This window comes from Barbatula barbatula, assembly GCF_947034865.1.
Source record: "Barbatula barbatula genome assembly, chromosome: 13".
NCBI classification, from domain to species: Eukaryota; Metazoa; Chordata; class Actinopteri; order Cypriniformes; family Nemacheilidae; genus Barbatula; species Barbatula barbatula.
Genome location: NC_136776.1, coordinates 12,332,460 through 12,358,530, shown reverse-complemented (window position 1 = coordinate 12,358,530; position 26,071 = coordinate 12,332,460). Strand labels below are relative to the sequence as shown.

Genomic DNA, 26,071 nt, shown 5'->3' with positions numbered 1-26,071 from the left:
CTTGAGCCTTGATAATTTTTAATTACGCAATTACGCATGTTATGCTTTAAAATACGGACTTCTCAGGAGAACCAACATGCACCATAATTCCAACTCGATCTTATAGGAGTTTCGAACTATTATCAAGGCAGCTAATTCGTAAGAAGTTGTACGATATGAATCGTACAAAAACCCACAATTATTTGAAAATGTAATACTGAAGCTCCTGCCCTTAACCTAACCATCACAGGCACGAAATTAAATCGTACTAAAAGTTACAAATAGCATCGAACAAGTTCATATGATTTAGCCGCCTCAGTTATGAATTCCTGTGAGATTGCGTTGCATAATTCACAGCATTGTGCTATAAATCCTAGTTTGTGATTTACGATTCAACATAATGGTTCATGGTAGATTAAGAGGAACCAACCCTACAGTTTTTGGAGGAGAATAAAAGAGAAGACACATGCAAAACTACAGTGATCATCTTCTGCCGGTGATGATGCAGAAAAATCCAAACGTTGAACTTTTTCATTGTGGTCTACTTTGTGAAGCATAAATATAGATTACTGACGCTCACAAATGTGTTCTTTGACAAATATTGATAAAAATTCAAAAGGACACCCTAGAGGCAAATAATCTGCTAGTCATTTAGCAACAAATTATCATCTAAAGACACTGGAGGTCACAAGCATGTTCCATATTGTGAAGCTAAGTATGGCGAAACCACAAAACTACAATTTTCTCTGACATTTTAGATACAACATTTTAGTCAAGTGCACTTCAGGGAGAAAACTTGTCAGCACAGCCCTCGTTGACAGTGAATCCATTACTTGGGAACAGACTGTGCAGGTAAACAATTTACACAAAAAAAGTTGGACCCAAAGGTATTTTATCTAAAGCACACTAAATACTACATTTTGGTGTGAACTGATTAACAGTGCAGTTGTTTCAGCAGTTATTTCACCATTCCCCAACAATGCGATTTAAATAGATGCTAAATAGGAGTAGTACTACCCCAAGATTGAGACATTATTCTCAGCCTCCTTTTAATTCTAATGAGGCTTATTATAGAAAAAGAAGTATAAACCAAATCAGCATTTTACTGTTTTAATTAACATTGTGCAACTAGCAAGCAAATGAAAGGTAAACTGAAAAGAGACATTTCTGTACATTTTTATCCAATGGGCAACTGCGTGTATGTCCAGATTCATAGTGTACTTAAGTAATTTTGACATTTTAAAGAGTGGGTGACATGGTTGAGTAAGGCTTTACACTCCTGGTAAATTATGCCAGATTGTCTTCAGCATCTTCCCCAATCTGGCACTCATGCCAAACTCACACTGTTCCAAGTTAGTTCAGTACTAATCTTTAGGACGTCTTGGCTGTCTTGTAGATAATCTTGCATTATTTTTTTCGAGCTGGAAATTTCCCAAATCACCTAGCAGATGTTTAATCGCAACTCATGATGCCAGAAGCAATAGCATCGACACTAACACGTACACACATTGAATGAATGCGTCCACAGTCTCAATGTCAGCACTTCCACTATTGTCACCATTATGTTAGTCGCCAAATTAGCCACTGCACTCCCTAGATTGAATATTCATACTGATTCAGCAAGACCTAATGAAACACAAAATGTTTTGTCTCTTGCTGAATGACCAGTCGATGTTCTGACCATTACCCCAAAACCAATGAGACGGTATGAACCGTCACTTTGGAGCCAATAACTGATAAATAACTTTAAGCAAGTTACACATAGTGATTTCGTACATCAGAGCATCTGTTGTGCAGTGTGTCTATAAGCCATACTACTGATGAAAACATTATCTGTGATGCTGCAGTTGATAGATCAGAGGTTTTGACCGGATTCCTTTGAGGCTGCAAGTAATCATTTTCAAAGATGTAGTTTGGGTATTATTCTCCAAAGTCTTCAAAGGAATTTTAAGAAATGGAGAAAGATGATAGAGACATTCAAATAGCCCAATTTCTATCTCCCGCTTCCCAGAGCTGATCTTAAATGTGTAGGAACGGGCGAACTGTAGGCATTACAACTCAAATCAAAGCAGCTTTCTACATAGACACAGCCCAAAGTTGGCCTCAGTAACTTGGAAGCATTTTTACAGATTTACCGAGCTCTCTTACGCATTGATGAAAACTGCTATGGACAAAGTAAGCTTATGAACTTTGTGGAACAGGTCAAAAAAACTGTGTGACCTTACCGATTAAAATTAGCCAATTCAGAGTTCAAACTTTCACCACCGCAATCTCACAGAAGTCTGACTATATGCAAGCCACAAATTTGCCAAACAAACTCTCATATAATATGAATGGATCTGTCGTCTATCCTCACCTGCCCTCTCATCTGTAGTGTGTTTATTTTGAAGATCATCTGAATGCTCTTGTTCTCAAAGGAGAATCGCAACACTGGCCGGATCTTTTGCAATTTTAATGAGGATCATACAACATATGAAGTCACTTCACTGCAATATTAATGACAGGTCCTCCATTGAGATGTCCAGAGTTTTTTGGGGGGATGATTTCTTCAGAATTCTTCAGTAAATACTTGTGGAGTAGATGAAGTTTAGAAGAAACTTATTCACTGTGAGAATTAGTTAAGAGTTAGAACACTTTATTGTACGGTGCTCTCGTCTGATGTAACATTTATTTACTATATGTCTCAGTACTAAAATGTATATAGTTACACTGTAACACGGGTACTGTAAAATAAAGTGTAACAGGAGTTAGTTAAAAATGAATATTAAGATTATAATCATGTTTATAATGGCAAATATGTATACAATATACATAACCCACTTTTCTAATGTAATATAATCAAATTTGTATTGTAACAAAAAATTTAACTACATAGGATGGGCCTTGTTTTGGATATCAGGCTGCTCGTCCAGGATACTTCATCTGTGCTACTTAAATGTCTTACGCAATGAAATAACCAATAAAATATTTAACCTCAAATCCATATTTTGTGGTCGATTATTTATTCATGTAGTAAGTAGCAGTGTCAGGAGCCAGTCATGAGTGCAAAATAAATCCATACAGGGTGATCAGGACCCCAAACGTTGGGCATATATGACAAAGTAGAGCCGCACAACGATTAATCGCGATTGATTACATCCAGAATAAAAGTTTATATTTATAAACTCTTTCGAACTCTTTATTTACTCCGTCCTGTTTGTCCGATCTCTGTTTTGTATAGTTGAAAAGTGTATTTCTTGCTCCGTGATCGAGTTTGTTAAATAAACCTACCTTATTTGGATTTCCGTCTGCTGTTGTCTGTGGTGTTCTAATACAATATTGTTATCAAATAACATTGCCACTTTATTGTAGAGGGTATGCGCATGTTTTAAATGGACAGGTAAACCTCTCGTTGTTGCTTAGCTAAAGACATTTCCATGCGTGGTTTATCTTTACAAAAGCTGTGCATTACTTTTATAAAGATCTGTACTATCCTTGGAGATAAACATATGCTCCTAATTCAATATATGAAACAACTAGAGCGCTGCAACCCATAACTATGACCAACCATAAACAAATCATCCCAAGAGCATTTTTGACTTTCCAGAAATGCTCTCAGGTGCATGTTCCCCTCTAGTGGGCAGAAGTTCAGTGACCACATTTAATTCAAACCATAAGTAACACATTAAAGTCTTAACAGTAGCATATACATGCACAAACATAGCTTCAAGTAATCCCTGCAAAGTCATTTGATAAAGCATTCCCACTATTTCCAATTAAATAAGTGCTATGTCACTAATAATATGTGCATCAAAACAATAACTGCCACTCAAATACGCAAATAAGGAACATAAAGAACTGCCATTTCTCCTCTGATCCCTACTGGACTGGAAAATGGCATCATAAATAAACATTAAATAAAACGAACATGCCATGGCGGCCGCAAAAGCAAATCCAATGCTTCTGCAATATTTGGATACGAGTAGTTTTTTAACAATGTTAGTGTTTGACAAATATTAACATAAGACGTCTGTGAATTCGTGTACACATCAGATGGGATTGGGATCTAGTTTTACTGAGATGCCAGTGTGGGCCACAGAAACAAACAAGATTGCGTGTATAATTCAGGGAAGGAAAAGAGGACGAGGATCATACCTGACTGTGTTTACAGTTGCTGTTCTGAAATGCTCATGATCGGACAGTACTTTTTTTAAATTAATTTTAGTTTTTAGGTCAGATGGGATGTCAATCGGGTTTTTGTTACTGAGCCAATGTTTGTGAATTATGTAAAATTGTCCTTAAAATGAACTATTGCCCTCTTTACAAATAACATAGACTGCATATATGGTTAAAATGTGTCATTTACTATTTGTAAAATCACGTGCATGGGAAAAATGTCCCATTTTTGCGTTATGGATGTGACATAAAAATAATCAAAGACTATATTTGTTACCAACATCCTGAACAATCTATTTATATTTTACTAAACCCTTGTTTATAGAATTGAAAAATCATAAAAATAGAAGTCTATTTAATCGGGTTGTTATCGCAGAAATAAGCCCTGACAGTGTGATCAGGACTCGACGCGAAGTGGCTACTTTCCACATGAGAAAAAACTGGAAAAGCTGTTTCCTTAAGGTTTTAAGGTAAGAAACAAAGTTCAAACGTCACAAACAGGCCATTTGGTTTAATAATTTGTAAATATAAATTAATATATTTAATTAAAAGACATATTTATATTTAAACTCTCAAAAATCATCCGGGTCACTGTATGTTATTAGTTTTATCTGGGAATAACAAACCTGCAAATGTCACAACTGGTCAAACAGAATAAAGCATTCCAACGAGTCGTGCAATAATAAAGAATAAATAATACATAGTATGGGCAAGTTAATGGTTCTAACAAAGGATGCATGTTTGTTGCTGGACTACTGTATTAAAGTTACTCCACATTTTCTGTAGTGTAAAATGTTTTGTTTAAAAGAGAAATGGTCAAAATGCTTTACTCTGTGATTGTCGGTGTGTTTGTCTTTCTCCTGCTGCTGTGGTGCGGCCATGATTTCCTCTTTGAGAATATTATTTAGAAGAAACTATGCGATTAAAGGTTTTCAGGCTGTTACAAAGCTTATGAATGCATCGTATGTTCCAGCAACTGCAGAAGGCAATAAATCCTTAAACAAACTGAATGCCTGATTTGCTGAGAAATTGAATTGCTAAACTCTTCCCTTTATCGTTCTCTAATTGAAAGGTTCAGATTCATAATCAGTGTTGGGCATGTTACTTTAAAAAAGTTATTAGTTATAGTAACTAGTTACTTCTCACAAATAGTAACTGAGTGTGGTGAGGAAGGCGGGACGAAAGCCGTGACGCGTGGCCGGTGGCGTGAGTGATAAGTTCAAGCAGCTGTGCACGCACCGGTCCCGCATCTTATCACGGAGGAGATTGGGAGCTTAAAAGGATGTTCGGCAGGACTGTTGATGAGAGAGGACCGGGCCCGGACATATGTTTAGTTTGTGTATGTTTTATGGCCGGCAGTCTACCGTGAGGTGGCTGCCGGTTACTTCCGTGTTTATTGTTTATTTAATTAAAGTTTTAGTGTTTGAATGTTCTCCGGTTCCCGCCTCCTTCCTTCCCTTATAACGAACTTTATTACACTGAGTTAGTAACTGAGTTACATCATTAAAAAAGTAACAAATTACCAGGGAAAGTAACTATTGCGTTACCTTTTTAAAATGTTCAAACATGTCAAATAACTTGGATGCGTCCAATGTAAAATATGCTAATTGAATGAAATGGAAACTAAATTCGATTTTTTTTATAAAACATTGTACACTGATCAGAAATATTTGAATGTTGCTGTGGGACAATGTGAGAGACAACGAATAAATGTAATGTAACTTTTAATATGTATTGCACAGACCACAACTGGTCAGCAAATAAAAATGTAGGCTCCTTAAGACCAAACAATGTATAATAATAAAATACACATAAACTCTTTGTAGTGCTAATTAAAATGATAAAACTGCTAGACATACTGTACTGTACTACTTATTTTTCATATTTTCTCTCAAAAGTAAAGAGCTTAACAAGAAGTCCTCTAAATATTTTGACTGCTTTCGAGTACGATAGCGGTCATGTTAGTTTGTACATACTTCAGATTTCATTTTAGGAGATTAGGATATTAAGGATATTTAATTCCAAGCAGTTATTGTTTGAAAGCGGACTGCAAGAATAGTTTCACTTTCGCTTTAGAAACGTTATAGTTTGTTTTACCCGCAACAGCATCCCAATTCCATCCATTTAAAGTCTCTGTGCCTTTGCTTCACATTGCCATGAAATGATTAGGCAAAAAGTATGCTGAACAAACACCTGGAAGAAAAGGCACAGCTTGAAGCATCATACGTTTTTTTTATGCGCGGTACATAGATGTGTACTTTTTCAGAACTTAAAATCGAAACATAAGAACAAGGTCTCAGCTATTACTATTTTGTGGCGATATGTGAAGATATGAGGTGCTTCATTAGATTTGAATTACTTGTTCTTCCTGGGAATAAATTGCACGTTACACGCAAAAATAGAAAGCTTAAATGCTGCTACTTTTAACATTTCAATCGAGTAATAAAAGAAACATTTAACACGTACATAATATACCGCATTCACAAACATTAAGAAAATCAGGAAGTAATTTGCCAAGTTTTTTGTGAGGAAGAGCAAAGGTATGTTTGATTCGCACAGGATTAAAGTCACAGAGCGTGTCTGCAAAATACATGTTTACTTAACCACTTCGGGGAAAACTAGTCCCATCTGAATAAGTCTTTAGATGACAAATACTTGAAGGAAAGAGGTAGATAGAGATAATATGACAGGCTAGACAGGTAGGTGTGCCACTATGACTGAAACAAATCTCGCGTAAGGAAAGTGATGGAAAAGCAACAGTTTAATAAATCTGGATTAACGGCCGCAGTCGAATTTTCGGAATCGGCACGGTGTAGTGTCTATGAAACATATTTGGATGTTTCATAGTCGGGTTCAACGTGCATGTTTCATGGAATTTGGCAAAAAATCTGGGGCGCAAAAACATTCACAGTTTTAGCATAAGAGGACAAGACCAGCTTGCACAGCCAGATAGAATAAAAACTGGCACATTAGTAAAAAAGTAAAATTTTTGGTCTGACTGTTTAATTTAACTTTGTCTTTGATCCTAATTTTGAGTCCCGAGCTAAAATAAAACTGCTTGCAATAGCGTACAGACAACCGGACACAAAAGGTGTGGTTAAAATATTCTTTACAACACGTGAAAAGACTTGCGATGAAGTGAGAAATGTTGCTAATGTAGGCTCTCTAGAGCACTGACAGTCGGTGGAGTTATATTCCACCTCCACACTAAATTGGACAGTGGCTCCAATTAACAGAATGTGCTGAGCTTCCAAAAGTCTCTAAAGTTGTGTGATCCTGGGAAGAATCCATATGTGAGCTGTTACAGCATCAAGAGCGATATCCACAGCTTTCGATTTGACAGTTTTTCATGTTTGCCACAACCCCATCAGGTTATAAAAAACCTGACGTCTGTTATAATTAAGCCAGCGGAAAAACTATCTAGCCTGATCTCAAGGGAATTATTTAACTATTTTGTGATCTGGTTAATTAATACGAAATGTACAATTACTAGAAAAAGGTGATACTGAAGTCCCAGCCAGTGGCGTAGTACGCAGTATATGCGTTGCATAGGTGCGCCTCACAAGTGAGGCACCATTGTGCCAAAATATTATTCAAAGTTTTTTTTATAAAACAGTATAAATGATAAAAAGTTATTATAAAAAAAAAAAATATTTTAACTTTTGTCTGGCATTTTAAATGAGTCCAATAAATATATTTTATTTAGTTATTACGTCAACCACTCCCTCTTGATAAGTAAAATCAGGACAAAGATGTCCAAGTGGATTTTCATTTCATCTCTGTAAATCCTTAAGTTATCCAACGTTACCTGAGAGGTAGGCTAGTTCATAAAATAATATCATATCAGTTCACCTGTATAGGCCTATATCTTTGTCGCTTTTTAAATAAATCTATGTTTGGGAAATAGCTTTATAATTACATTCGGGAGAGTCTTAGAAGGGTGTTAAAACTGTTAAGTCTCCCACTTTAACACATAAGCTAGTTGTCAGGCTCTTTATTAAAAGTCAGACGTGTCTTTCCCATACAAAGCGAGCTCTGCAGTTTGAACGTCAGTGTTATGTATTCCTTGTTAGTTATTTCCTGTTTATGTCATGCTTTGTAATTTTCTGTCACGCGGCTGTCAATGAGCGGGCAAAACAGCGGATCTAGACGCAGGAAAAATGTAATAAATGACATGAAAACCCTACAACGACACGGAAGGAAACCACACATAACACCTACAACGACTAACAGCCCACAAGTGAAACACAAGTACTATATATACACACAGGGCAGATTAGTGTAACAAGATAACAAGGGGGCGTGGTAAATGGAAACACCTGGGGAACCTTAACGATATCGAAAACTATAAAAAACGACAAAGCATGACATAAACAGGAAATAACTAATATGTGACCCTGGACCACAAAACCAGTCTTATGGGTAAATTTTTCAAAATTGAGATTTATACACCACATGAAAGCTGACTAAATACGCTTTCTATTGATATATGGTTTGTTATGATAGGACAATATTTGGCCGAGATACAATCATTTAAAATTCTGGAATCTGAGGGTGGGAAAAATCTAAATATTGAGAAAATCATCTTTAAAGTTTTCCAGAAGTAGTCCTTAGCAACGCATATTACTAATGATGGGAAATAAATTAAACTTACACCATTGATTTATCACAACTTAAACTTTATACACACAAAATTTCATAAAAATAATTTACCAAGAACATATAAAATGCAGTGAAAACGTACTCGGTTACTTACGTAACCTCGGTTCCCTGAGATACGGGAACGAGTACTGCGTAGCAGGACGCTATGGGGAAAACTCCTTTTTCTCCGATGACTGAAGCAATTCAAAAGCGCAGTGAAAACTGCACGGTGATTGGTTGGAAAAAAGCAGAGCTTTGAACCAATCGTAGCGGAGCTGCCGGACCAATGGCGATGGCACCCGCCAAAATGGGCGGGGCTTATGGCTATATAAGCGGACACATCGCCGTAGGGTCTTCAGGTTACTTCGACTGAAGCGACGACACAGCAGCTCGTAGCACGGCAAGGAACGCAGTACTCGTTCCCGTATCTCAGGGAACCGAGGTTACGTAAGTAACCGAGTACGTTCCCTATCGATACTTCACTCGTACTGCGTAGCAGGACGCTATGGGGAACAAGTATAATCACGCCGTGCTACAGATGGAACGAAAAACATAAATGGTCTCGGAGCCTGGGCTCGGAGACGGAGTAAAGCAGGGAAACCCTGAAAGCGGTAGAGGCCAAGCTAGAAGGTGGCCTAGACCGGTTATCGTCCCAAAGTAATTAAGTGCTGGCGTGGCCATAGCCATGGCTCAGCGACCTAATTCAAGCAGAAAGGACCCGGGCCTGAAGGGCCGGAACGTCCAGGTTATAAAACCTTGTAAAAGTGGACGGCGAAGCCCAGCAGGCCGCCGCACAGATATCTTTTATAGAGACACCGCTATACCATGCCCAGGAAGAGGCAACGCCTCTAGTGGAATGGGCTCTAATTCCCGTGGGGCATTGAAGGCCCAAGGAAGAGTAAGCCAGCGATATAGCCTCAACTATCCACTTCGATAGTCTATGTTTCGAGACCGAGGACCCTTTGGTGCGGTCACCGAAGCACACAAAGAGCTGTTCCGACCGTCTGAATGGGGCGGAGCGCTCAAAGTATATTCTTAACGCTCTGACTGGGCAGAGCAGACTAAGCTCTGGATCCCGCTCTGAGGAGGGGAGAGCAGAGAGCGAAATAACCTGTGCTCTGAACGGAGTAGAGAGCACCTTAGGTACATAGCCATGTCTTGGTTTGAGAACGACTCTGGCGTCGCTAGGCCCAAATTCCAGACAGGATGAGCTCACAGAGAGAGCCTGTAAGTCACTCACACGCTTCACCGATGCTAAAGCGAGAAGCAGAGCGGTCTTGAGCGTCAAAGGACGGAGGTCCGCAGATAGCAGCGGCTCAAAGGGAGGACCCTTTAGAGCCCTCAGGACCGTGGGCAGATCCCAAGAGGGAACTGTAAGAGGGCGGGGGGGGTGTAGCCGCCTGGAGCCCTTCAGGAAACGAACGACAAGATCGTTCTTGCCCACTCCTTGTCCTCCGATGTGGGTATGTGAGGCTGAAATAGCCGCCACATAGACCTTGAGTGTGGAAGGGGCACGGCCGTTATCCAACAACTCTTGTAAAAATGACAGTATCAGTGATACGTCACAGGACACTGGGTCAGCGCCGCGTGTTGTACACCAGGAGGCGAAGACAGACCATTTGAGGGCGTAGAGGCGTCTAGTAGACGGAGCTCTAGCTTGTGATATGGTGTTCAGTACGCTCTCTGGGAGGTCCGTAGGCTCCCGTCGAGAGGCCAAAGGTGCAGAGCCCACAGCTCTGGCTGGGGGTGCCATATCGTGTTCCCTGCCTGAGAGAGGAGGTCCCGCCTCAGGGGAATGGGCCACGGGGCTGCTATTAGCAGCTGGGAGAGATCTGCGACCCAAGGCTGGTTCGTCCACAGAGGGGCTACCAAAAGCACTCGGTGAGCTTGATCCCTGATTCTCCTGATCGTCTGCTGCAAGAGCGCGATCGGGGGAAAAGCATAGAGGAGCCGGTTGGGCCAAGCGTGGGCCAAGGCGTCCTTGCCCTTCGAGAAGTACGTCGGGCAGTGAGTATTGTCTTCTGAGGCGAAAAGGTCGACTTCTGCCTTGCCGAAGAGTTTCCAGATTTGTTGAACCGACATGGGGTGGAGCGTCCATTCGTCTGAAGGAACATTGCTCCGAGATAGCATATCTGCTCCCCGGTTCAGTTTGCCTGGAAGGTGAGTTGCCCTCAGTGAGCGCAGATTGGACTGGGCCCATTCCAAGAGGTGAGAAACTAGGGAAAAAAGGCGTCTTGAGGAGAGGCCTCCCTGGTGATTTATGTAAGATACTACCGTCATGCTGTCTGATCGGACTAAGACGTGACGATCTTTTAGCACCGGTAGGAAGTAGCGGAGGGCCAACCATACTGCCTGCATTTCCAGGTAGTTGATATGGAGGCTTCCTTCCTGGTTCGACCAGAGGCCGAAGGCCGGGTCGCCATCGCACAGAGCCCCCCAACCCGTGTTGGAGGCGTCTGTCGTGACCACTTTCCGACTGGATGTGGAGCCCATGGGCACACCCTGCTCTAGCCAAAGGGGATCTTTCCACGAGGCTAGGGCGGTTACGCAGGCTTGATTCACCACAACACGCAGTCGACCAAGACGCCAAGCGTGTGGAGGAACTCTGGGCTTCAGCCAGTACTGGAGGGGGCGCATCCGGAGGATGCCCAGACTCAGTACCTGAGATGCAGAGGCCATCAGACCTAGCATTTTCTGAAAAACCCTGAGGGGGAGTGAAACCCCGGGTGTGAATGAGGCCGCGAGCCGTCGAATGACCAGAGCTCGGTCTGGAGAAATTCTGGCGGTCATGCGTTTTGAGTCGAAGACTGTTCCCAGGAACAAAATGTTTTGGCTGGGTGACAGTGCGCTCTTGGCAAGATTGATCCTGAGTCCCAGGCACTCCAGGTGGCTGAGGAGGAGGGATCTGTGAGACTTTAGCTCGTCCTCCGACTGGGCTAGAACAAGCCAGTCGTCGAGGTAATTCAGAATGCGGATTCCCTTCTGTCTGAGAGGGGAAAGAGCCGCGTCCATGCACTTCGTGAAAGTGCGGGGAGCTAGAGAAAGTCCGAATGGAAGGACCGTGTATTGATAAGCAATTCCCTCGTAGGCGAATCTCAAGAATCGTCTGTGACGAGGGGCTATCTGAATGTGGAAGTAAGCATCTTCCAGGTCCAGGGAGAAGAACCAGTCCTCTGGGCGTATTTGCGAGAGGATCTGCTTCATCGTGAGCATCCTGAAGCGCCGTTTCATAAGGGCGTGATTCAGATGCCTGAGATCGAGGATGGGGCGGAAGCCGCCGTCCTTCTTTGGTACTAGAAAGTACCGGCTGTAGAAGCCTGACTCGATTTGGTCTGGGGGAACCATTTCTATGGCTCTTTTTCCCAGTAAATTCCTCAACTCCGTGCGCAGAACGTGAGAATTTGAGTCCTGCACTCGGGTGGGGACGACCCCGCGAAAGCGCGGGGGTCGACGAGCAAACTGGAGTGAATATCCTTGGGATATTATTTCCAGAACCCAGTCTGATACCCCGGGGATGGCTCTCCAGGCCTTGGCCCGGGTGGCAAGGGTTTGGGTGTAGAGAGGAGATACGCCGCCTTTTGGGGGCTTGACTCCCAGGAACAATGGAAGAGGAAGTTTGCTCTTTTTTTGACAAAGTTTGTGTTTTATTAAACATTTTGCAGAATGTGGTGTGGGCGTTAGAAAAGGCCCCGCACTTACAACATTGCATTTTAACAAAACATTTTTGCCGGCACCCGGAACTGAACGGGGTGACCTGGCAGACATGAGAGCAGTCTTTGAAGGAGGGCCGGCTGGAGCGGGCCCTGTAGCCTTCCTCTTCCTCGCATAGGGCTCAGGATGGGGCCTGAGGCGCAGGGTCCAGCGTGATCTTTGGCCGGGGACCTTGTCGCTGAGGATGCGGGAAGCGCCGTCCAGATCGGGAGCGCTGACGGTTGTCAGCTCCCGAAGCCTTCTGAGCAGCAGGGGTTCTTACCGGCTGTTGCGTCGAGGCTGGCTTAGGATGGCTCGCCACCGGCCGAGATCCGGGTCTTTTAGGCAGAAAGTGCCTCATGGCTTGCGAAGACTTCTGCGCTGCCGTGAAGCGTTCTGCGAAACCCTCCACCGCCGGTCCGAAGAGGCCGGTCGTGGAAATAGGAGCATCCAGGAAGGGGACCTTATCCGCATCCTTGATCTCCGTGAGCGTCAGCCATAGATGACGCTCAAGTACCACCAAGCTGGCCATGGATCTGCCTATCGCCTGGGCCGTGGCCTTGGTGGCGCGTAGAGCAAGATCCGTCGCGCTCCGTAGCTCTCTGAAGAGCGCAGGGTCAGGGTCGGACTCATCCATGCCTTGGAGGAGCTTGGCCTGATAGACCTGGAGCACAGCCATGGAGTGAAGCGCTGAAGCCGCCTGGCCTGAGGACGAGTATGCGCGTCCAGCGAGGGCCGAGGTGGTCCTGCACGGCTTGGAAGGATGAGACGCTTTAGCCCTCCATCCGATGGCGGCGGGCGGACACAGATGTGCGGCCACAGACTCATCGAGGGGGGGTAGCTTCTCGTATCCTTTTTCCTCTGCGCCGTCCACGGAGGTGAGCGCAGAGGAGGAAGAAGGTCGAAGACGGGCCGAGTAGGGGGCGCGCCATGACTTCGTGAGTTCGCCGTGAACTTCTGGAAAGAACGGTGAGTTACGTTGACGAGGAGCCTGACGGCGCCCCGGCAAAAACCACTCGTCCAAGCGGCTGCGAGAGGGTTCCTCTGGGGGAGACCACTCCAAACCCAGCTCGTTGACAGCCTTCGTGAGGACCCGGAAGAGCTCGGAGTCCGCACTGGGGGCGTGTCCGCCGGGTTCTGGAGACGGCGAGGGGGCGGGGTCATCCAGCGAGCCCGCTAACTCCTCCCCGTCTGAAGCCGCTAACGACATGGCGTCGTCATCCTCCGGTTCGTTTCCACCGAACGAGATCATGTCACAGGCGGCCGCCAGTGGACGCTGATCTGTTCGGGTGAAACAAACCGGGGAAACATCTCTCTGCGGGGAAAGCGAGGCACGGCGTGCCGGCGTGAGCTCGCGTTTCCCCGAGCGCTTAGCTCCTCTACCCCGCTGCTTCTGTCGCACAGAGTCCTGTGCGAGCAGCGGCGGCGGGGATCGAGGGGCGGAGTCACTCTCTGAAAAGAAAGCTATCCGCGAGCGCAGAGAGGAGAGACTCATACTCTCGCAGTGAGAGCATTCCGTCTCTTTTAGCGCGTTCTCTGCGTGGGAGAGACCCAGACATGAAACGCACTCGTCGTGACCGTCGACAGCGTGCAGGAAAACCCCACACGAGCGACAGGGACGACGCGGCATTGTAGCGCAGTGAAAACTGCACGTAAATGCCGCAGGAAATTTGCTCTAAACGCTCTCTGAAAAGAAAGCGTGAAAATTGCTCTTTAGATTCGCCGGATAGCGGCAGGGAAAAGACCGGCTGGATCGCTAAGCCGCTCACACGCGAAGACGCCAACAGAAGCCGCCGGAGCGAAGCCGCTGATGAATCCGCTGGAGCGAAGGCGCTGAGCCGAAGGTCGAATCCGCTGCAGGTGCTCTCTCGACGGCGAAGCAGTCAGTCTCGGGAAGCGAAGACGAGTCGTCGCTGAAGGAGAAGAGATCTGAAGACCCTACGGCGATGTGTCCGCTTATATAGCCATAAGCCCCGCCCATTTTGGCGGGTGCCATCGCCATTGGTCCGGCAGCTCCGCTACGATTGGTTCAAAGCTCTGCTTTTTTCCAACCAATCACCGTGCAGTTTTCACTGCGCTTTTGAATTGCTTCAGTCATCGGAGAAAAAGGAGTTTTCCCCATAGCGTCCTGCTACGCAGTACGAGTGAAGTATCGATAGGGAACTTTGTATTCCTTCATGGCATCATTTTCCATAACGGAGTCGAAGTGATCCAAACATTGATTGAATTCGTCGTCTTCCGGGGCATCCTCTCGTCAAGCCGGTCTCTGGACATTCGGTATCATCTTCCCAATTATTTGCAAAAAAATCATTTAGTAGGTTCGTTAAATTATTGCTGTCATTAGTGTTTAGATTGAGCAAACGCGCTATTTCAGAATCCATGTTTTGAACCACGATAATGACGGATTGTGTACGCTGCACACGTGACAAAATTGGCAGCCAATTAGAGACGCTATAGCAGGCCGTTGCTAAGTAGAAACAGGTTTGTTTTAACACTCTCGATTGGCTTACCCATGTAATGACATGGAAGAGAGTAGATGAATTTGAAAGCGGAAACTCTAAACTTTACAAAGATACCAAACATGAATGAATAGTTCTCATAGAGCGGACAGCAGCGAGTTAAGTTTGTGCGCATGTTTCGGACCATTTTTTGTTCACGATATTGAGGGATCCACTCACAAAAATGATGTTTTAATATATTTACGGTAGAAAAATTTACTAAATATCTTCATGGAACATGATCTTTACTTAATATACTAATGATTTTTGGCATAAAATAAAAATTGAGCATTTTGACCCAAACAATGTATTTTCGGCTTTTGCCAGAAATATACCTGTGCGACTTACGACTGGTTTTGTGGTCCAGGGTCACATATGTCCACAAACAAAGAATACATAGCAGAGGGAATACATAACAGTCAGGCCCGTGTTCTTCATATAATGCGAGCAGATGCATCTTGTGCAAACACCACAAGCTGACACTACATAATAAAAAATAATAATTTCTTCATTTAATATACATATCAGTTTTTAGTAAAGAGCAGTGGTTGCTTTCTCTATATCATTTTGCTTAGTGCTTGTGTTAGCAGAGCTGGCGATCATATCACACACTGTCAATTCTCCTTCCTCCACTGACTGAACCCTCATAGCCTCATGACAAACAATTAAAACTACATAAACACATCATGTTTTATGCTAACATTGCACATATGTAAGAGACACATGATCTGCTTTTCAAGAGGTTTGCCTGTGAATGTATTTAAAATAACCTAGTGTGAACTTGCAATTGCTAAAGTAGTGGCAGAATAGCGCTGAGGGATGGTAAATCATGTTGTCTTTATGAATGGCCGGGCCGGTCACTGTAGCTCACAGCACGCACATAATTTGTGCTGTTATTAGCGTGGTCTGTACAGTAATTAAAACAGGTCGCACAACAGCAAAATGTGCACTCACTTAAATGCTCCCAAATACAGTATATTCTGAGGTCACAGAATTTAGGTAGTGTGGCGAACAGGGCGGTACGAGAGCCGTGAGGGAATGGCGCGAGGCCGCATCTCTCACGGAGGAGCTCTGGAGGCCTAAGAGAGGAACTACAACAGGAAAGGGCGAGAGAGGACCAGGCCTGGACCTCACGTTGTTTTATTCTGTTTGTATGGATTTTACTTTCGTTATATTGTTTGTTTATGTTATTAAAAGTTGGTTTTACGTTTGCCGGTTCCCGCCTCCTTCCTTCCTTCCTTTTATTGAACCGTGTTACAGGGAGCATATGCGACTAAAATGGTCGCAATTTCGAGGTCAACACTCCATCATGCCAATTGCGTAAGGAAAAACGTGCAGTTGCGCTCCTGGCCCCAACCCCCTGAACCCAATTCAGATGTTAAAGGTTCTTTATGGAACCAAAATGTTCTTCTATGGCTTCGAAGAACCTTTTGAAGCACCTATTTTTTAGAGGGTACAAATGTGATTATTCAAATTCATCTAAACCTCGAAAAACACTCACAAACTGCAATGTTATATACTGATCATGTTTATCTAACACAAATTTCACGTGTGTAACCATTATGAACTTATTTACCAAAGGTCAAATTGAGCAACCCCAACTACCCATCATGCCGTGTGTTACCTTACAATCTAATTTGTGCCCTAAACGATACAAGACAAATTCCTGTAACTTTTCTTCCTAATGAGGAAGACGGTTTGAATGAATCAATTTTTCCCGGGGGGCGCATTCACACGTTGTTTTGCAAGACATTTGAGTGAGCTTGTTTTGAGGTAAACACTGTAAGTTTGCCGCTGTACCGATCAACATTGTGTTGCAGATATTAATGAAATGTAATCCAAACCCTTGTCAGCAAGCAGGACTGTTTTTTTATATAATGACAGGCTGTTATAAGAACAGCAAAACATATTTTAGAAGCAATCCTTTATTTTATATCTATATCTATTCCGAGATCTATATCTTCAAAGACTCGTTCGTTCCTTGTTTAGTCCATCCGACTCACCTGCTTCTCTTGAAATCTGCATGAAGGCCTCAACTCCTTTCTCTCCATAAGAACCCTCGGAAGCCACAGTAGATACGTAGTTCCATCCCATCGCTTTCACTATGTCCACCATAGCCTGTGCCTGGAAGGAGTCGGGTGGCACAACACGTGAGAAAAAATCGTACCGCCGGTCGTCACTCAGTTCCGGGGCGGTGGAAGCGTAGCTGATCTGTGGAATCTGAAACCAGATGAAAAGAAGGTGGTTAGATATACTGCTACTGCAATTGGAAAACTGAGTCGGTCCAATCTGTATTTCTGCCAACGCTTGTAATGAAAAATGATATAGAGCGTTCCTCATTGTGATACTGCCATTGAATATCAATGACTCAAACTTTAAGTTGTGTCTGCCAACTATGTTTGACATGGCCATGATGTGAATTCTGAAATGCTTTGGATTCTCAAAGAGAAAAGTGAGGACAAGGATAGGATAATATTGGAAATTACAATACTGATAAAAATCCCAACTGGGACTGAGCTATATGTTGAATATTGAGGTTTGCATCATCATTCAAAACAGTTTGTTGAAATCAAATAAAATATTGGCCTAAGCACAATAAAAAAAACTTTTATATATAAAAAATAAGCAAATAAATAATAAAACGTCACACATGACAAAAAAACTAAAATAAACAGAATCAGAATATCTAATGAATTAAAAATAAATTAAAAATGAAACTGACAATAAAAATGACATGTACTATATTGTTGCATTTTATTATTGTTTTAATATTGTTTTATTGGTGCATATATCTTTTTTTTGTTAATTATTTTAAAAATCATTATTTTATTTTATCTTCTTGAACATTTTAAATCTACCTGTTGACATCAGTTGTTTGGTCCCAATGATACTTCTGTAATTTGGGGGGAAAATACTTACAGGGAAAATATATGAATATAGATATTTATATTAAATGTCAAAATGCTTAACATTTGTATTTATCATCTCATTGCATATAACACCGAACTCTAATCTCACTTGCGAATAAACTGAACCAAATAAATAAATACATTGTCAGCCACAGTTTGACCGAGAGATGTTCAAAATCCGCGTTCAGCAGATAACAGAAAAAAACACCAAAACAGAATTTCATGTCACCCACCAGCTGCATGAGCAAACCACAGCAATACATTTATCATCTTGGACAAGCTGCATAATAACCTCATTGTTTTTTGAGTTATGTAATGAAACAGCGAGCGCTGCATTTAAGTAGTTCACCTCAAGAGAGGCCGTGCTGAGAATGTACACACAGCCCTCTGATATCATGTTTTCTGTTCTCGTGAACTTCCTGGCACAAAGCATGTGATTCGATTGTGTAAATGTCTTTGGCTGAGACAAGCATCAACGATAACCAGTAAATTTTTGACTGTGCTTTAATGTTCAGTAACTTGACCTTAGTCAAATTTCTGCGTTCATTAACACAGTTTCTCTACAACAGTTGCCATGTTATATGTCATGTTAGAATACTTATACAAGCCTGAGAATTGATCAGCATTTAAAGTATAAGCAAACCATTCCAGACACAAGTCCAAAGTGCTGCTCACACTTTCAGTGCTTATTAAGTTAAGCAACTCTCTGTACTGACCCTGAAATAGCTATTCAAGAAAAGAAAGAATCATGTCTCTTGAATCATACAACAGCGTTGTCCGCCATGTTGGAACCGTGCAAAACTGCAATATAAACATACACAAGTGAACAGGGACGCTATAACCAATTTTCAATAGTTTATGATCCATTGAAATGGTTTATGAATAAAAAAGGTATTTACCCGTCATAAATCACATTAATTGTTAAAATATATCTTTGGAGAAATTAATCTTTGGCGGGGCAACTCGCACCCTGCGACACATTACCTCGCACATTATAAAAAAAACGATCGCACAGTCTAGAGCCCAGCGACATGAAAATTCTCTCATCATTAGGAAAGAATGTTGGTAACCAAACAACACTGGCCACAATAACTGCAATTGTATGAAGACAAAACCAGACATTTCCTATAATATCTTCTTTTGAGTCATATGCGGTTTGAACGAGGGTGAAAAAACAAGAATTCTTGAATTTGGGTCATGTGATCAGCTTGTTCCTTAACAACAACCTATCAGATCCACATGAATCTTCAAAATGAGTTTGCATGAACTTGCACTTTGGGTTTTCTTTGCAATTATCTTCATGCTTTTTCACAGTTTAACACAGGTCTGGGATTACTTGATCTTTGACCGAGTCAGGTCACACATATTCTTCTTTAAAAGTGAATTGCCTCCTCTGGAGGGCCCCCCGTGCATCGACCAGCAAAGTTTAGCCAGACGCTCTTTTATCAATTAGCCTTCTGATCTCGCTTGATTTAACGGTGAGCTAAGCTCTTCCATTAAATCTGTGAGTAGAAAGATAAATCTGGGGGTGGATTCGAGAATGGAGAAAAACACCAGCATACAGTATATAACAGAAGGTACGGTGAACAAACAACGTTAATGATTGTGTTGCAATGAAATCTGCACCCCTTAATTACTGTGATGAAAGAGCTGGGTGCTGTATTGAACAGCGCTTTGTCCAGAAACACTTTCACAAGCTGTCTGTTTATACACTAATTCTCTTCCTGGCACCCATATATGTTGGCTCTAGCATTGCAGATGCAGTTTATGGAAATCTCAGACACTCCTAATTTTGGAAAGAAGAGGTGTCACAAAGAATATTTGGCAATTTTAGTTGAACTTATTACTTTGATTTGCTGTGACTTAAAACTGAACTCTTTTTTTTGTGGTCACTTTGTTCGTGTACATTTAACAGCACAGTGGAAACAGTGGACATTAAATGAAAGGAAAGAGTTTGGGGAGACTCGGGAAATGCCATGGGGTCTTCAAGAGCACCACAGCTTCTTCAATTATTTTCAATAACACTGCCTAGGTGTTAAAGAAATCATATTTACCTCCGTGCGAGGTTACCTTCATGGTCTGATTATAGGGATTAGTTCACCAAATACTATTTTAAGTGTTCAACAATTTATCGATTTCATTTGCTGCCATTTTTGGCCATTATATATGGCAGTAGATATAAAAGATTTCAACAGGATTAAAAGGGATACATCAGTGAATATTAAACATTTGCATGGACAAAGTTTGCCAAAACAAAAAAACAGAACACGCACGGGCAGTTAAAAAATATTGGTAGCACTTGAACTTTTGTTTCACGGAAGAAAGCCATTTGGAGTAACTGTTGCGGATCAACTCAGGCAGTATCCGGAAGAATAAAAACATCCAGGCAAGTCTGAATTCACCTATTATATCCCATTATCCTGTGGGTTCAGTGGTTGGTTAAATTAATGAAAGTTTAATTTGATGGAGCAATTGAAAGAAGTAAATGAGTTCATATATGTCATGGAAGCTGTATTCATGCTTTTTGTGCTGTTTTCACTGACCCATCCCTTTGAAAGACTATAGTGGTTGCCAATAACATTTTAGACTAAAATATTTCAAATAAGAAATTACTGTAAAAACTAAGCAGCGTAAAACACCTGTGAATGTGTTTTGAGCTATTTAGGGACTATACGATAGCATAACACGTTTTAAAAAAAAGATTTCTACATCATCTGAAGCAAATTCAGGTTGCACCTTTCATTTAAGTCCGGAAGCAAGAACTCGTCATTCAAAACACTCCAATACAAAAATGGCCTCCCTTATATTTTGGTTTTGGGTAGGTGCCTGCAGCAAGCTTTGCGTGTTCGTTCCTTAAGGATTTATAAGGAACAGATCTCACAGCCACAACAGAGGGCATAACAAAGATTGTCTAAAGGTAAGCCCTCGAGCTGTAACTAATGCAAAAATCCTCCCTCTTTCCTTCATAGACCCATCTTGAGCACTTTCTCACACAAATAAAATCAAGGCCCTGGATCGCAGCCTCAGCCCTTGTAAACTGTCAGCTGTGTATTTATGTGTCTGTGCAGATGACACTAAAGGCCATGATGAACATTGTTTGGCCCGTGAACGACACCCCATTATCGGACTCCATTATCTTGTCTATCAAAGTGAATGATCTGAGTGTGGCGGCTACTATGTCCCTAGAATTCGGTAGCCCGTCTTGTGTCAAGTCAGGGGCTGTAAGAAAAAGGTGTCCTGTCCAGGGATCCATCAGGTGAAGGAATCCTTTATTCGGCCACACAAATAAAGCTCAGAGAGCCTCTTGCCATATTGTGGCCTTTTCATTTTGAAGGGATTACAAGTTTGACTGTAAAAATTGCCATTCCAGAGGGGATTGTCAGTGAGACTATAAGATAACTCTGTGACTACAAGAGGAACTTTGAGCCATTGATAACCAATGTGATTTGCTTGAATGATGCCACACAAAAATAAACAACAATTCTCTTTGAGGGGACATTTACAAAGCAGTTTTTAACTGATACTGATCACTTTTTGTGGGTTTTGGCCATTCTTTTACACAAAATTACCCAACAGTATTTTGGGGGACTTGAAACTGGATTTTAAATGACCATAACCCTACATTTGTGAAAAAAATTTAATGTCATGCATTCAGTCTGGGCATGTGCGTGATTTTGATCCCCTGTCCCTACATTCCTGACATGTTGTGGCTTTATAGTCAAGGGTCACCTGTTGTATTAAACCAATCTCATTGTCCATCCACAAATATTTTTGATGCTTTTGAATATCTTGATTATTTATATCCAACACTCTGTAAAGGAATATGGGTGTGAAAGGTCTCGGTTACGTATGTAACCACGGTTCCCTGATGGAGGGAACGAGACGTTCCCAAGTACCCAATGAGCTGGACCACGGGAATGGAGTCACCAACATCCGGAGCGACCTGTCGAGAGAGCACATGCCTCATTGCCCCCTTGGGGGGGAGTTTCTGTGGTGGCAGCATGGCTGTCCCGCCAGGATCAAGGCCTTGGGGGGCGAGCGGGTCTGCTGACTTACCTGCCTTAAGTCTTCGCTGCCGAACGCACAGTCGCGTGGAGAGTACAGAGGGCTGCGGAAGTGGAATGTCACAACGTCGAATTTAGGTTGCTGCATGCTGTGGGCACCCAGGGAGAAGGAAGCTCTCCTGGAGACCAAGTGGGCACCAGGGCCGGAGAAGGGCCCGGCTTGATGTGGGACTTGGCTAGGACCGTCCAATGCGGCTTGACAGCGACCGCTTGGCTGGTGATGCGCCCGTTGTCCTGGGTGTCCCCGGGTGGCTCCTGTCAGCTGCTTCCTGGCAGGGAGTTGATGTCCTCCCTTGAGTCCTCCGTCCGCGGGGGGCCACCTGATGAGGGGGCAGCGGAGCCGGAGGTACGGAGGGGTGGGGCTGCTGAGATGCAGCAGCCGACCGGGACCTCGACGCCCTGGCGGGAGAGGCTGATGGCCTATGTCTGCTATTTCGTCGAAAGACTCGTAAGTCTTTGGCGATGTCACCAAGCAGCACACGCTCTGCGATGGGTGCATCATGAAAGCGGAATCTCTCTACGCCTCCCATCTGCACAGGATTGAGCCAAAGGTGTCTCTCTTGGACCACAAGAGTGGAAATCGTCGGACCCAGTGTGCACGCGGTCACTTCGGTCGCCCCAGTGGAATAGCAAACGCCAGGATGAGTGCCGTTGCTATGCGTCGTAGATCCAGTAGGAAGAATCATAAGCCTTACAGGTTCCGAAGAACAAAAAGGTGAATGAATGGGCACATTTGCCAAGTTCATTGGCCTTTTCAAAGTAGACTTTTTTCAAAGCTCAGCATAAGCCTCAAAGGTTCCGAAGAACAAAAAGTTGAATGAATGGGCACATTCACCAAGTTCATTGGCCTTTTCAAAGTAGAATCGGAGATGAGAGGTTCTCAAGTCAAACCCCATTTTGTCAGTCTCGACACAACATCAAAAGACCGACATAAAGGGAAGTGCAAATTTTACACAAAGTGACATTGTAAACTACATGGCATGTATAAAAAGTATTTTGAGTTGTTTTTGCGAATCCATATGAAAAGGGATCATTTAGACAACATTGTTGTTTATATGCAAACCTTGATATGCAAAGCACCCACGTGTTTGGTCCTGATGCTACTTTAAATTCTGTTTACTTTATCTATGCCAAAGTGGACATGTATTTTCGAAAGTTTTTGATTTCTTAGACAACTCCATCGATAAAAGTGCTGTGAAAACTAGTTTTGAAAAACCTCAATGAGAGGAGCTTCTACACATAAACGTTTGGATCAAGCTACCACAAAGCAGACATAATTTATTTTCCAGCTAGCTTTCATTTATCTATTAATGTTATCATTTGTATAGCTTCTCATGAGCTTGTAAACACCTTCCAGGGCTGTCACACATCCAACCTCACATCCTCATAAGTCAACGTGCGGCATGCACAACAACCTGAAGGGTCATTCTCTCCTACTGATGGCTAATGCGGTCCCGACCCTGAAATCTTCTACCTGGGCCAAAGACGGATGAACAGCAGTATAATAGATCCGCATTATGACCGCTCGGGGTCATTTTTTGCATCACGCTGAAAGGTCAGGTCTGTTGACAGCACCAATAAAAAGAAACAGACGATGTATTTGACAATGGGCTTATGCAGCATTGATCGGAGGTGGAGTGCGTCTACCTGAGCGAAATGAAGAATCTGTGCACACCCGGGCAGGCGCATTAGGACATATGACATGCTAGATGACATTTCCAGTGGCATTTTCTCTACTTCCATTTCCACCCAACATGAGTGGAACTTTACACCGCTATTAACTTTTATGGAACATCTAGAATGAAAAACCATTACAGGGGAGAATTTGTAACTGAATCGAGGTGAGACACCCTGAGGTGAATCCAAAGCCATGACTTTCTTTCTCTTGTAGAACACAAGAGAAGTTTTGGAGAAAATAAGCTGTTCTCTCCCTTTGAATTTCAGGGTAAAGGTCCAATAACACCAAGTATGATAACTAAAATGATCACTATATTCGCATAAAAACCAACCTTCCATGCTTGTGTGGGCCCTTTAAATTTAAACGGATTATGATTGTCTCTCAATGTTTTATTATTCACCCTCTAACAAACTATATAGTTTAATGTTTCCAGCAACACAACAGATTTTTTTTGCCCTAATAATATGTATGGATAGGACAACATGTTGACTACATCAACATGAAACCCACGGAAGGACATGTAATTGAGTCACTGACATGCCACTGTTCCATTGGTGTAAATTCAATTGACCAAACATGGACTGTACAGCTCAAAATCCTTCAATGCAAGGCCTTGGCAGACAGTCGCCATCACATGTCAGGAATTATCTGCACACACTTGCAAAAGCTCCGTGTTCCCAAGAAAGCTTGACCCTGAACCCTTAATTAAAAGAACCAAAGATGCAAGAATTCAGATGCACTTGAGCTTCTAAAGGCTGGCAAAAATGAACACAGCAGTGCCTTGTGACTCAGGTCTCTGAACTATGTCTATGTCAACAAAGCATGGATTAAAAAAAGGAATAATCTGACGCCCGTGCCACATGCTGGTATCGCTAATGTTCTAATATGTGACACGAGGACTTGCGTGAGTCAAGCTCTGGAAATCAAATTACTATGCGGCGAGTACCACTGATGTGAAGTTCATTTGTCTGGGTCTCAGCAGCGACACATTTTAATCACTCTGACCCGCTGCTTGGAGGTGCAGCAAATCACTGATTTCATTACAAGTGCGCATTCTTCCCCGCCTGCTGCTGATTGTCAGCCGAAAGAATGTGAGCACGGTTTCAATTCTCAGGGAAGTTGGACGACGCTGTTGCTGAGGTGAAGTGGAGGGGAGTGAAACATTATAATGTCAATTAGGGCATTCAGTCGGCCCGCTTTATTTCTTGTTGCTGTAACTCTCTTACATTGAGTTAATCCTACCAAGTTAACCCAAACGGCATAATCCATCACACAGGGTTTATTGTCATGATGCAGATTATTCCTGCTTAATCGGCAGGCTTTAATTAGTCTTTTCTGCATGTCTCTGCAAAACCAAGACAAGATGCGCAGGTAAATTCCAGGAACAAAATTGTCATCGTTTAACAACATCTCGAAGATTAATTCCTTGTCTCTGCGTTAGAATGACTCAGGCGGTGCATAAGACCCTATATAGATTTTTTAATAAACAGTCCATTGTGCCTATAGACATTAAACGTTGTCTTGGGGAAAATATGTGACAAGTAGGTCAACAAGAAAGATACAAATCCTCTCCTAATTACAGGCTGTTGAGAAGTGATATATGTCAGATATTTTCCTTGTACTTTCGGGTAAAATGCATACCTTGAACACTCAGCAAGAGAGAAATGAGAGTTATATATATTTGGTCACATAGTATGGTAGTTGTTAGGTTTAGGCATTGGGTAGGATTAGGGATGTAGAGTATGGTCATCCAGAATATGTTCTTTATAAGTACTAATACTTATTAGAGCATCACCTGCAGCTGAACCCAAGACAGAACTACTCGTGTTTCCGGCACACCCCACAGTCCAACACGATCTCACCATCCAGCTTGGCAATTCCACTATCACTCACGAATCAGCCAGAAACCTCCAAGTCATATTTGATGAACAGCTGTCCTTCAATGATCACATTGCAAAGACAAGGCGATCCTGCCGATATGCCTTATTTACCATTCGCAAGGTTAGACCCTACCTCACTGAGCATCGGCACAACTCCTTGTCCAGGCCCTGGTCAGCTCAAGGTTGGACTACTGCAATGCTCTCCTTGCTGGTCTTCCTGCAAAGGCTATCAAACCGCTTTAGCTGGTTCAAAACGCAGCAGCACGCCTTATCTTCCAACAGCCCAAAAGGGCTCATGTGACACCCATTTTCATCTCTCTCCACTGGCTACCGGTTGAAGCCTGGATCAGATTCAAGGCACTGATGTTTGCATACAGGACTATCACTGGATCGGCATCGGCATACTTTCACACCCTACTACACTCCTACACCCCATCAAGAACCCTGTGTTCAGCAAACGAGCGGCGCCTTGTATTGCCTTCTCATAAGGGCACTAAATCCCTTTCACGCTCAAACCCACCTCTTCTGCGAATACTTGACAGACAAATGGAATAAAATAAAACGTACACTAATCCTC

General features: G+C 42.8%; 1 protein-coding gene across 1 annotated transcript in view; it reads right to left on the bottom strand.

Annotated features, from left to right (window-relative positions):
- grm7 (glutamate metabotropic receptor 7) overlaps nucleotides 1–26,071 on the bottom strand; it is a 190,995-nt gene that overhangs the window by 121,065 nt on the left and 43,859 nt on the right. The window contains exon 2 of the mRNA XM_079471210.1: nucleotides 16,967–17,183. Within this exon, the coding sequence (XP_079327336.1) occupies nucleotides 16,967–17,183 (217 nt within the window). The remainder of the gene's footprint in view (nucleotides 1–16,966; nucleotides 17,184–26,071) is intronic.